The 13,630-nt window shown below is 38.3% G+C and overlaps 1 protein-coding gene across 10 annotated transcripts in view; it reads right to left on the reverse strand.

Moving 5' to 3' along the window:
• zfpm2a (zinc finger protein, FOG family member 2a) overlaps window positions 1–13,630 on the reverse strand; it is a 184,789-nt gene that overhangs the window by 47,495 nt on the left and 123,664 nt on the right. For 9 of the 10 annotated variants that reach the window (XM_079625627.1, XM_079625626.1, XM_079625625.1 and 6 more), the window contains one exon: window positions 5,781–5,892. In XM_079625627.1, coding sequence (XP_079481753.1) covers window positions 5,781–5,892 — 112 coding nt within the window. Of the gene's footprint in view, window positions 1–5,780; window positions 5,893–13,630 lie in introns of those variants that run through there. The other variant, XM_079625621.1, reaches the window with a different exon arrangement.

Genomic DNA, 13,630 nt, shown 5'->3' on the forward strand with positions numbered 1-13,630 from the left:
AATACCATCTTTTTCAGAATGATAATACCATGTTTTTCTTTGAATATGCAACATGATAATACCATATTTGTTTTTTAATTTGCACCAGTATTACCATGTTTTTTGTGTTGTTTTGGTATATACTGTATGGTTAAAGTGTTGTTTTGGTATATAGGGTTAAATTCAAATGATGCATGAATATGGTAATTACTCCACAGGATGAAAACCGCAGCTGCAATGACATTATTTTAACTGTCAATCCTCCTGTCATACTAACTAGTCATAAAATGTTTAAGTTTGTAAAATATAATGTGTATATGTTCAACACAATTTCCTTTGTTAGTACACTTTATGTCCAATAAATGTGTATGTTTATGTGTGTGTGTGTTCAACTTAACATTATGCAACTCTCTCCCCCCCACCACCCCTCTCTCTCTCTCTCTCTCTCTCTGACCGTCTGTTCTTACAGCCTGGCTCACTGCAATCAATTATTGTTACGGTAGAATCATTAATAATTTCCTAATGAAAATGATTCTGTTGATCTCTGTTGTATTTTAATTAAACATAATTACGCTGGCGCTCAGAGCTGTGGTGGGGACCCCTTCAGGGTACAACCCAGTTTTAACACCCTGATAATGAAATTTTACATTGTGTGCAGTTGTTTGGTTATTATGCGTTGCAGTATTTTCCGCTGTTCAAAGATAAGAGATAATAACCCTGGCACCTCCGTGTGCTTTGCCTCCGTGCCTTTCAAAGAGGAAGATGAAATGAAAACAATTTAATGGCCTTAACAGTTTAAAACACGACAGCATTTGTCTTTTGTGTCATTCCAAACTCAGCTGGCATGTGTCCGTCTTCTAGCGCTTTATTGCCAGCGTGAAACCCCTCACCCAGCACAGCGCTTACACAAAGACATGCACGCAAATGGAGATAAATATATGTTTGAAGGTTCGGTTTGTACAGTGATGAAACAGTTCGCTGCCTATTAGGGTTGGGAATCGAGAATTGGTTCTTATTCAGAACCGGTTCCAAAAAAATATGGCAACCGAATCATTTGCATTACATTCGGTTATGATAACGCTTCTGTTTTCTGTATTGATGCTGAATCTGCAGCACCACTGCAAAATAAATCAGATTTAGTTGTAAGTTTGAACTGAATGCAGAAATTGGTGCCAATAATGAATAAAAAGACATGTGATGAGAAAGTATGGTAACTCATACTCAGAATTTGTCCTCTGCATTTAATCCCATTCGAGTTTGTACACAAACATTAGCAGCAGTGAGTAGTACTCACACACACACACACACACACCCTGGAGCAGTGGGCAGCCTGGGGAGCGATTGGGGGTTCGATGGCTTGCTCAAGGGAACCTCAGGGTATTAAGGGTGGAGGAGAAAGCTGTTCATTCACTCCCCTATCTACATTTTCCTGCCGGTATTGAGAATAGAACCCGCAACCTTCAGGTTACAAGTCTGACTCTCTAACCATTAGGCCACGTCTCATTTAATGCAATGACAAACATGTTGTGGTAAACCCCATTCGCTCCCTGTGCGCCACAATCAAAGGCTGCCCACTACTCCGGGAGTGTGTTTCCACGTTTGGTAGTGTGTGTATGTGTGTGTGTGTGTGTTCACTACTCACTGTTCCTAATGTGTGACTAACTTGGATTAACTTGGTTAAACGCAGAGGACAAATTAACTTCATGTCACTTCACTTGACTTATGAGCTGGACTTTTTTAATAAATCAGTCAAAAAGACTCACAAATTAGTTCCAAATGTAACTGGTACTAGCAGGATTCAAACCAGATTGACTAGTGCATTAAAAAACAATGGTTTATCCTGTAGTGCCTTAGCCTTAATATGACTAATTATTTTGAGGGGGTCCTTCTTCAAAGGTATTAAAAGAATCATTGGAATTGTTAAAGGGGTGGTATAATGCCCTTTTCACAAGTTGTTAAATACGTCTCTGATGTCCCCAGAGTGTGTATGTGAAGTTTTAGCTCAAAATACTATAAATCGTGTTCCCGGGGGTGGGCTTTATGTCAATTTTAGTGAAGAAGCGCATTGTAGTCCCTTACCAGCCGTTTGTTGTAGTCCTTAAGAAGCGATTTCAGTAAAAGACAATATCTCCCTTTGCTTTGAGCGTCGTAACTTTAAACAGCAACATTACTAACTAAAGTTAAAAAAGTGAAATCATAATCAACCACCTCTTTAAAAAAATCAATGAAATCATTGAAGAACTTGAACTGAAACTGGAAGTGGAATCTGAACAAGAATTTGATTAGCTCTTTATATTCCCATATCCCTGTTAGTGCTTCCCATCACAGAGAGAATGAGAGAAACAGAAGATCCCGAAAGAAAAGGCTGGAGGTCGAGGCAACGATGGAGGTCAAGGTAACATGTCTCTGCTCTGACTCTGTCACATCAAATGCACAATAGAGATGTGTTGGAGGAGAATCAGATGAAGAGGAATTACAGAATATGAGCCGCACAAAGACACAGTGAATTAGTCCAGTCCTGCGGTCTATGAGCTTATGTAAAACGCTCTCGTTACACTGGTCAATTTCCACACGCACAATGGCCAAATTTCCCCCTCGACTCCTCTGACACGCTCTATCTGACTGTTCCTGCTTCTAAGAGGCTTAGAGGAAAAATTTAGGTGACCTTTAAATAATCAGACACACTAGAGCAGAATATCTGCCGTCCAAACGCACAAGAGCTCAACTGTCTGACAGCCAAATTTCAAAAGAATACATTTGATTTTAAGTGTCATTTCAGTGTCTGACAAGCACATTAACTTCTCAACAACACATTTAAGTTACGGAAATAATAACATTGGTTTTAAGACAAAATAAGTGTCAGATTTGCGATAATTTAAAGCTTTCTCAGTCAATTTAGTCACAAAGAGCCAGGAATTCAATTCTATATATATATGGCCAAGAAGAAACGACCACTTACACAGGAAAAGACCATCTGAGTGACAGGCAGATTGACCAATCACAGTTCATTTTGTTTTTGCATGCTGTATAGAGGGAGGTTTATCTAAAATAGTTAATTCCTTAATAATGCACAAGAGGACAAACTTTCAAATAATCACATCCGCGCGCGCGCACACACACACACAGAGCAGAAATGTGTGTACACTTTGTAATGTTCATTCAATGGTACTAAGTAACCAAAAATGTCAATAAAAACATAAAAATGTTGAAGTTCTTGCAAAGGTCAATCCTGAAATCATACTAGCATCTATATTCAGAAATGTCAATAACCATTTAATTTGAGCTAAAACTGAGAAATATTGAGGAAAAAGATGGAGTATAATAATAAGACAAGTGTTTGTTTACAGTTTTGTTGTCCCAAGTTTCCCTGATTATTCTCGACGCGCTGTTTTCAGTGAGAGTCCTCCATCGGTCGCTCGAAGCCGCCCGCAGGGAACCAAACACACCCAACAGGCCTGAATATAATAGATTAAATTGTAAGGATTGTGGGATGCATTTATTACTGGAGCAAACACACAATTACCATCTTCACCATGTGTGTCTGTTCACAGAAGGTGTTTTATCGCAGTGAGGCTGATGTTGTGTACATAGATTGGACTGTGAACATTCAAGGCCTTGAACGCTGAGGCAACTATTCGCAATATAATGACGCAACTATTCGCAATAAAATGTCAATAAATCTGTGCCGTATCCTAAACAAGGATGTCGGCCAATAGGGAAAGTGTGTATTATTGTCCTCCTCATTATTTTCTTTAGTCTCATGTTTTTTAGGTTTTTTTTTATGTACATATTTATTGATTTTACCTCTCATTTTTCGGCTAACACTTACAAAAAGTGCATGTCTCAAATAAATAAATAAATGTAAATGTTACAGCTGAATATGATAAATGGTATTAATATATATATATATATATATATATATATATATATATATATATATATATATTTGATATTAAAATGGTATATTTATTAAATTTCTAAATAAATAAAATGCTACAAGTGAATTTAGGCACCCTAACCCACAATATGAAAATTCACCATTCATTTCTGAGATTTGCTAAATATTACTAAATATTACACTTTAATAGAGTTATTACATTATTTGTTTTTAAATATCAACTTTAAATAAACATTAGATGATACCAAAGATAAATAAAAAATTGGAGAAAATGAGCATGCATTTACAATTAAATATCAATCAGACCAATCGACAACTAGAACTGTACATTTGTGTTAAAGCGGTGACCTCGCAGTTGAATCGTTCTCTCTCGCTAATAAATCGGAAGGCAGAGAAGAAATTATAGAGACTTAACACAACACTCCAGAAATCCCGTTATTAGCCTTTTTGTTTCCCATATTCAGTCTCCTGGCAAAAAGATTAGACGATTTTAAAAGAACTGCGTAATCTTCTTTAACAGCTTATCAAAACTTTAATGATTTGCTGATAAAGCGCACAAATGAAGGCGCTGGTAAAGAGGATCAGCCCCCCAGTGCAGCGCAGTGATTAGAAGATGAGAGCTACTGTAAGAAAGGAGAAATCCCACGTCTGCCTCGTGTTCACTTTGAGGGGGAAGAAACTCTGTTTTCAGCGCAGAGGAGAGTCATAATCATCTGAAAAACATTCGGCTAAATGAGGGCTCTCACTCTGAAATCCTTGTACTTTGCGTATTTACTTATTTATACATGCATCTCAATGTAATATGCCCATAAAAACGAGTTCATAAGGAGCAACACTTCAAATTGTCAGGTCAGCATGCTTCCCTTACACAAATGTATCACAAAAACCACAGTTTCTGCTAAAATACAACAGTGACTACAGTTATTAGTGTTGCTTGTTAGCCTAATAACTCCAATTAGCCAAATTACTAAATTAGCCAATACCTTGTTGAGAAGAGGTCTGCTATAAAGTTTCTAAGCGATTGGACAAGAGAAAGTCTGTTGGCTTTTATTGAAGGAGTCAAGCCATTTATAGAGGCCACCCACAACACCCTAGCAACTACCCGGCAACACCCTGACAACCATCCAGAACACCCTAGCAATCATGCAGCAATGCTCTGTTAAAAACCCAAAACACAAACAGTGACATATTTTACTCTGAAAATCCAATCGTTTCAACAGTAAAACTGTGCTAACTTGCTACTAGCCATACCACATCATCAAAAAAAGATATGATAATGACAGAAAGCCATTTGAATTTATCAACCCAGGCTCATACGCAAAAACAAGCAAGAAGCAACAGAATATGATTTTGAAGAAATGTATCCACAGGCATTTCCAATGACCCTGGGTTGTAATTTATTAGAAATGATATAGAGATGATAGTGTTCTGGTGGAAACAACAGTAGGGTTAGCATTGTTAGAGTTATAACGTGTTGCTAGCTGTGCATTCACACTCGCACTGTGTGAAGTTTAGACAGCATGGATGGGTTGTTAAATCTTAATGTTGCGTTTGAAGCCCAGATGATTCGCTACACATGTGCAGTTTGATGCATGAGGAAACGTGTGTATCCATCACGTCTGTCTTAGGGCCATCCGCTGTCGTCAAGCATTCGCAAACACGAAAAATTATGTCATTAAAGCAAATGTCAGCGAATGACATTTGTCACAGCAAAATCACAATGACCTGTGACCCCACGACCTTACATTACAAATCGCAATGCTAATATGTAAGAGACACGGGAACCAAAGCCATCTTTGAGCATGAGCTGTACACAAACACGGGTCAGAAAGAAAGAAAAGCGGATAGCAGAAGTGTGCGGGGCATGTGTGTTTGGTGCGGGGCAGATAAAGCGTCCTCTTACCTTTGCTGTAAACCACACAGTTGTTCTTGTTGTCGTCTGTTCCCTGCCAAGTCACATCCAGCAGCCACCTGGGCCCTGCGTTCAACACCAGCGGGACGTGAGGCTTCGTCTTCTGCAGGTGGAGATAACACACACACATACACACAACAATCATTTGCTTATTTGGGGGACGGTTTAGCAACAAGCTCATAATCATAAGAAACTTTATGATATTCAACAGGGATTAACAATAAAGATCAGATTTTTTTTCCTTCACATTTTCACTTGCAGTGTGACAGTTTTGGGTCAGTTGATGGAACGGACACTTGCTTTGCCACTAAACTATTTACATGTACAGTATCTTGTACATTTATTTTTTTGGTAAGACTTTACAACAAGGCTTCATGTGTTAACATTAGTCAATATATGAACTAACAATGAACAATACATATGTATTACTGTATTTATTAATCTTTGTTAATATTAGTTGTTCATTGTTTGTTCAAGTTAGTTCACAGTGCATTAACTAAAGCTAACAAAAACAACTTTTGATTTTAATAATGTATTAGTAAATGTTGAAATTAACATCAGTTTATACGAATTAGAAATGAACAATACTTCTACAGCATTTATTAATCTTAGTAAAATGTTAATGAATTAAACCTTATGATACCTTCTTTATGTTTTACAAACTTAAATGTTTGGTTTTCTGTGATGTATTCGACTTGCAAATTCTGCAGATTTGTCACAAAGATCATAATTGATTCAATATTAGCTAACTAACATAGATGAGGTTTTGTTGAATTTTCAAAAATGTCTGGAAGCATCATTGATTTTTGGAGTTACATCGCAGTTGTATAATTGCCAGCTTGTTGCATATTTTCCTTTTATGTAAAGAAAAAAAAACATATTTTTTTTTTTTTAAATGTAACAAAATGTAATCTTGCAAAAAAGAAAGAAAAAAAAAGCCAGCGAGATATCTTTATTTTGGTGACAAACACTGCCAAAAGTTTTTGTCTGATGAATTTTAAGAAATGAATACCGGTACTTTTATGCAGCAAATAATGATTTCTGAAGGATCATGTGAGACAGAAGACTGGAGAAATTCAGTTTTGTCACAGGAATAATTTACATTTTAAAACAGCTTTTTCAAATTGTAAAAATTAATAATAATAATTCACAATATAACTGTTTTCACAGTATTTTTTATCAAATCAGTGCAGCCTTGGTGAACATAAGATACTTCTATCAAAACTGTTGACATTAATGTAAACCATCACGATTTGTAATAAAACATTTAAAACATCATAGAAATCCTGATGTTTTAAATTTCTGCGAAGTTTAAAAACAGTAAGTGTTGTAGTGACAACTTGACTTATTAGACTTGATTTAACATCCTTCAGTCAAAATAAATGAATAAATCACAAAAGTGAACCTTTTTAGGACGGGCAAAAGAATAATACAACTGGTCTCTCCTGTGGATGAGGACAATTCTCTGATACATGTACACATGATGAGAACTGACACTGAAACTCAAACATTTTCAAGAGTTTAATGGCGTTTTCAGTATCAATAACCTCTCCAGCGCCCTCGCATTTAACTCCGAAGAGTGTGGAATTATCAGCCTGAGTTTTTCCCAGCGATCCAGTTTCTGATCTCTCCGATTACGCCCTGATTCTCAGGTGCCTGGGAATTGCAAAAAGAATGCGGGGCAGCTTTCGGCGAGCGTTCAGGACTGAACTTTGGCCACATTGTGCCTCCCTATCGCCACCATCTCACTATTTCCTGCAACGGGCAGAGAAGAATTTAAAGAATCAGTATCCATTTCAAAGGCCGATTGAGGTTAAGTTTTATAATGCTCCGGAAAATTATTCCGAATGTGTAACGTCATTTTTCTTTTCTGGCCGGGGTCGAAGCGCACAGCTTCAAGTTCTATCTATAAGGTGAAAGCGGTAAGATAGAGAAAAGCTACTAAAATGATCTCGCACCCTTTTGTGGAGAAAGAGACACTGCTGGTGCCTGGCTGTTCTCTATGCAAGTTTTTTTTTCTTCCATTTCATTTTTCAAATGGCTTTTTTTAAAGGGCAATGAAAGCTCACTCCGAGGCAGGATTGGTAGAGATCTTGGACAGCTGTTACAGTAGCCCATTACTGGCAGGCAAAATGTCTGTCTTTCTGGGCCATTAGACGTGACGCCCCAGGCACACCTTCATTAGAGTGCAGCAGAAATAGTTTAGCTAAGTGAAAATGGGCTGGAGTCACTCTCAAGCAGCTCACGTGACATCATTTCCTTTCCCGAGTCTACATCCCCTGAGCTGTTGCGAGGTGTGCATTCACAACAGATGGGATGTCAGAAACGAATGGGAAATGTTGTCAATTTGGTCACTTTTCCCCTTAAAATCTTTAGTGGAAACAAAGAAACGGCATATATTGTACAGATTTAAAAATAATGTGCAAATAAGATTATTCGGTCTTGAGAGAATTTATAGAGAATTTGAATTATAGCAAACTTTGCTGTCTTGTGATCATAGAAACAGATTTCTCGGAGAAATTGCGAACTTTTCAGGATAGACATGTTGAAAACATACTCCGATAATGTTTTATTTACAGCTTTTACAGCGTAGAACAAAAGGGATACTTGTGCAATTACAAGGATCTTTTTGTCAAGAGATAAATGAGATATTAAAAAGATCTCATTTGTGTTATTTATTATGCTTATCCATGTGCTCTCAATCTAGGTTATACAATTGAGTTAATGTTTTTTTAATATGATGTCTTCATTATTCTATCAAACTACAGGTGAAATCTTGTCTTAAGGGTGTTTTGACCCTCACCTGGACGTGGGCATCTTTGCCCACACTGGCAGCGAGACAACCCTCGGCCATTTAACACAGCTCCCGTTTCACATCTCAAATTAGCCATACAATAACGTCTTATATCCAGGCTGACCTGAGAATTTTACAGGCCTGTCAAAGAGCACCACAGACAGTCTGATTGTTGCCACGACAACTATCTAAAATGAGAATCAGATTAACCCTTTCTCTGATCCCCACCGTCTGGAGTCATCTCTTATTCAGAAGCAAAGGTCCGCCCTGTCTGTCTCTCTCTCTTTCTCGCTCTCTCAAGGCCCAGAAGTTCCCCAGCTAAAGCAGCTAATGATGCAATTCATGGAAAAAATGGCCACACATGTACATTTTTAAATGTAGACGTGTATCATGTGACTCAAATCCTGCCATTTATCAATATTTTTCATAAATTATAGTTGCAGTACATACTGTGCAGTACGTATGCATTGCATAGGCAAATGTTTCAAACAGTAGTATTTCAAAATGCATGACATGCCCTGCATTAATTCAGTGTGGCTTGCTTATCATCTCTGATAAGCCATACAGAGGTATTCAGTGGAATGAAGTGTTGTTTCATAGGTGTGCAGTGCAGTTTGCAAAATTGCAATAACATTAAGGACACATAGTGAGAAATACAATTACTTCACTGTAAACAATACACTTATTACTGGTTTCAAATGGTAATTTTATACAGTGTTTGGTGTTTGGTTGGGTAATATGACATTGTTGATATGTTTGGTCCTGGCGGAAAAGATCTGCTACGCTGCGGCTGCAGAGAAAGTATGGGACAAAAGTAAGTAAGACATGTTGCTGCTGTATAATATAGACATGAATTACCCGTAGCAGATCTATACAGGTGGAGCTGGGGAAGGGGGAGGTGTTTCTGAAAGCACGCTGCAACTGCTACAGAAAATGCTGACCAAGTATTTGAAGGTTGAGCAGCGAGCTCATTGGCTACTGATACAGCAGGAACCAATCAGCTGTGCCCTATAGAGCATGATGTGATTGCAAGCAGATTGAGTTAAGGACCGATCAGCCTGCGCCATCTAGACTTTCATGGCAGAACTTTGTATTTATACATTTTTTATATTTTGTACAAAAAAATATCTTCAAGAGTCAGAAAAAATGCATTGTGGCATACAGTATACTCTGGTTATACCGTATTTAGGCAAATGTGGTTATTCGCTCATGTACATTATTATAGAAATACACAATATTTTCAACATTTAAATACTGTGCAGTATACATATCTGTGCTGTGCTATTCTGAATGTACTCTGAGTTGATTTTTCATAGACAGATGCATCTATGGAAACTGACCATATGTTCAAAAAAATATACAGTGCAATCTGTGATCGTAGACATCTGAGTATCAAAGAGAGTCTCTAAATCTGCTACAATATGTTCGAACGAACAATGCGAGTTTAATATAATTAAGTCAAACACAAATGAACACACGCGTACAGTAATAAAACAGTAGATAATGTTGTGCGATCTCGCGTCGACGTACAAGTGAAGCGAAAGGGTCTCATTTGCAGACAGATGCTGAGGTGATGCTTGATTTAAGACCTTCACCGGAGGCGCTGTGTGTAAGTAACAGATCTCTAGTCTCACTCCACTGGTTTGCAATCTCTCTCTCTCCATGTGTAAGAGATACAGTGACCAAAACAGTGTAGTCAGCGAGCGAGTGATTACAAACTGATGCTCCAAATTCGCTATAAAATGAAAATCAATATTTCCACAAGTTGCTGCAACATAAAAGATAACCTTCATTGATTTTTCACGACTTAGGCCTGTGTGATAAAATCTAATATAAATTTTCAGCTGGTCGGATTTGGATCAGAGGAGGGAAGCAGGGGCTGCCGATAAGTTCCTCGCTAACATCCCTCAGAGTTGGCTTATTTTCCCCCTTCCTCTTCCTTCTTTCTCCCCTTTTTTTCCCTGTCCTCCACCTCTTTCCGAGCCACGGCTGTACTATTTATAATTGGCCCGGTACGACGAAAGCTTCTATCGGGAATCAGCTCTAATTTTTATTACGGAGCGGCTAAAGCCTGTTCCAGATAATTTGGAAATTTCAGGGGGAATTGTGATGGAGCTGATGGCAGTGGCGCGGAGGCCTGCAGAAAAGAGCTAACCTGTAATAGCCTGTGTGGCGGCAGCTGATTAAATGTTGCCATAGATGAAAGACCCGCCATCGCCGCAATAAATTAACCAATCACACAAATCCCAAGTCGCCGCTAATCCGGCCTTGATACCCTGATCCTCTGATCAGCTGAAGGAGGTGAAGGGAAGAAAGTGGCTGGTGACACTGTGAGCCACCCTGACTCCAGGCCTGTGTGTAAACAACGGGCTAATGATAGCGGTTCTGACCGCTGCCACGCTCCCTAGCGCGCTCCTGCCCGCCGGAAATCCCACTGTCCACGCTACGCACTCTTCATTTCTGCTATCAAACCGCACAGGAAGAGATTAAAAGCATGTTATACCTTTTGATTTTAAGCCTTTAAATCTACCAAAATCATTTCATTCTTTTGGTAAGTGTGGAATTTTTTTTTTAATTCAGCATTAGATAGATATGGATTTGTCAGATACACTTCCTCATGATAAACACTCCACATCTGAAGTTCAGGACACCTCAAATATTAATGTAGATTATTATAAAACAAGAAGGTATGCATTTATTAAATTCTATGTAATACATTATGATCATTTGTAGATTAATATGTCTCAGACCAAAATGTCTGGTTTTGGAGATTTCTTAATAAAACCAATACATCATAAAATATATAACAATGAAAATACTGGAAAGTTCTCTTTAAAACAATTAAACAAATATACATTTGTTTAAATTATTAGTGTTTACATTGGAATTTTCAATTTGTTGTGATTTTGTTATGATTTAGACTATAATTAAGACTAATAGACTAACAGCAATGTCACATAGATACAACACATGTACATAAATAAGGAAACCAAAAGTAAAGATAATTGGCAAGTAGAAAACAACAACAATGACACAAGGACAATATTTAAAGAGTAAAATTTAGACAATTTTAATCCAAATAAATGGCTTTATTTGATAGACTAATGTCCTTGAATCATTGCATTTGAATACTTTTTGCATGTATTAAAATGCAGGGATTCAAAGACATAAATTAATTAAAACTGATTGAATTCTGTTTTAGTTTGAAAGGAAATCCTGTAGCTCGAACAGTCGAACATGTCACTTGGCAACGCCAAGGTCACAGGTTATATATCCAAAGAAAGCTTGAATTGTATGCCTTTAATGTAATGCAAGTCGCTTTGGATAAAAGTGTCTGGCAAAAGCATAAGTGATAGATTTTCTTCTTCAAACGGCCCATTCAGAACCTTCATTTCTGTATGTATAACCTAACACACACACACACGTACTGTATTCACAGCACATTCTCACTGAGAGCCCCCCCATATGAATATATGAATGCCATATGTCAGGCTGACATGTGCGAGGGTTCGAGGCAGAGGTGAAGGCTGAAGGTGAGGATAACAGGACCGGACCTGCTCTAAGACTCTGTTTACAACATAACGCACCCTCGATATGGCGACTTCAATTAGTTGTTCGCCATGATGAAACAAATTGCATGTGGTCAACTGGAAATTTCATTAAGACAGATTTTCCCGCAGCTCTCGTTATCTCCGTGTATTAATATTTCCTCAGGCTTGCTGGACGGGTGAGTTGCGGGGGACATTTTTTCCCCTTCCACGTAGCAAACGTCCAAATCCACATGAAATTATGGATTCTCTAAAAATAAACCCTGATGTTTCTCCTTTTCATGTGCTGTTTGATAAACTAAATAAAGCCCCCCCTATTTTTTCAAAATCACTATCTAGCCCAGAAAATATATTCCCATGTCTGTCATCCGTTCCAGCCTGCTCTTTTTAAATGGCAGTGGTTTCATTGCCTAAAATGAAAAGATACCTCCTCCTTGGTGCCGTCTTTGCCTCTTCTTCTTTTCTTTTTTTTTTTCTTTTTTCGAGCGAGCATCTGCTATTGGGAGGCTAAATAACGGAAATATGCAAAAAGAGAAATTGCACGCTAATTCCCTTTGGAGATAGATCTTGGCGCCTGCCCTGTCATAAATCAGAGAATTTCGATATGAAATGAGGCAAGCTGCTCTAATCATTTCTGCATTTCAAATTGGATCACTGGCTCAATCGCTTGGCTTTTAAACTGCTTGCCTAAGAGCAAATGTGAGGTGGGAGATAATGGGGAAGAAATCTCAGCCCGCGTGCCGTAGTTAGTTTACTGCTTGAGTGCAAAAGAATGCTTTCAGCCCCCCTCCTCCTCCTCCCCTCTCTGCAGCTTTCTCTTTTCAACTTTGTTAAATTGACTTTTTCGTTTGAAATCGATTAAATTGAGAATCACTCCGGCTCTACCAATCTTTTAAGGAACACCCATTGAGGTTCGCTCGGGCCTGTCGTTTTGCACTGTTCGTCGTTGCTATAGGAACCATGCATATTTATTCAAAATCACCTTGCTTTAAAACATAGTTTGACTGTTCAGTGCTGATTTCATCTCAATCTTTTCTGAAGACCGAAATGTGTCCTGTTTACCTCCTAAACAACAGCTGACAGAGATTAAAATGGCTGAATGAAGCGAATGAACAGGACAGTGTGTTTTGTATAAATGCACCGTTGTCATTTCTCGTTTTCTTTGACGCGTTGCATTTTACTGCCATTAAACGTCCATTTCCTGATCTTGAGCATCTGATTGGTTATCTTACCTGCAACAACTGAGCTGATGGATTAAAACATGAGGGGTAGATGCTAGCCAGTGTCTTGTATTGGCCTTGGACAGCATGTTTTGAAGGTTTCTGGTTTAATGAGCACTTAGCCTCCAGGACAGGAGCTGTTCCTGTCGCCTTGTCTCTCCTCCAGGGCTGAATGGTACAGTCAGAGGCTGCTGGGGACTTCATTAGCACATGCACCCGGCCATATACTGTGATGGGCCAGATTTATAATGGTACAATTTAAAAGAAATGCAGTTCACC

Source organism: Phoxinus phoxinus (genome assembly GCF_949152265.1).
Source record: "Phoxinus phoxinus genome assembly, chromosome: 10".
Taxonomy (NCBI): Eukaryota; Metazoa; Chordata; class Actinopteri; order Cypriniformes; family Leuciscidae; genus Phoxinus; species Phoxinus phoxinus.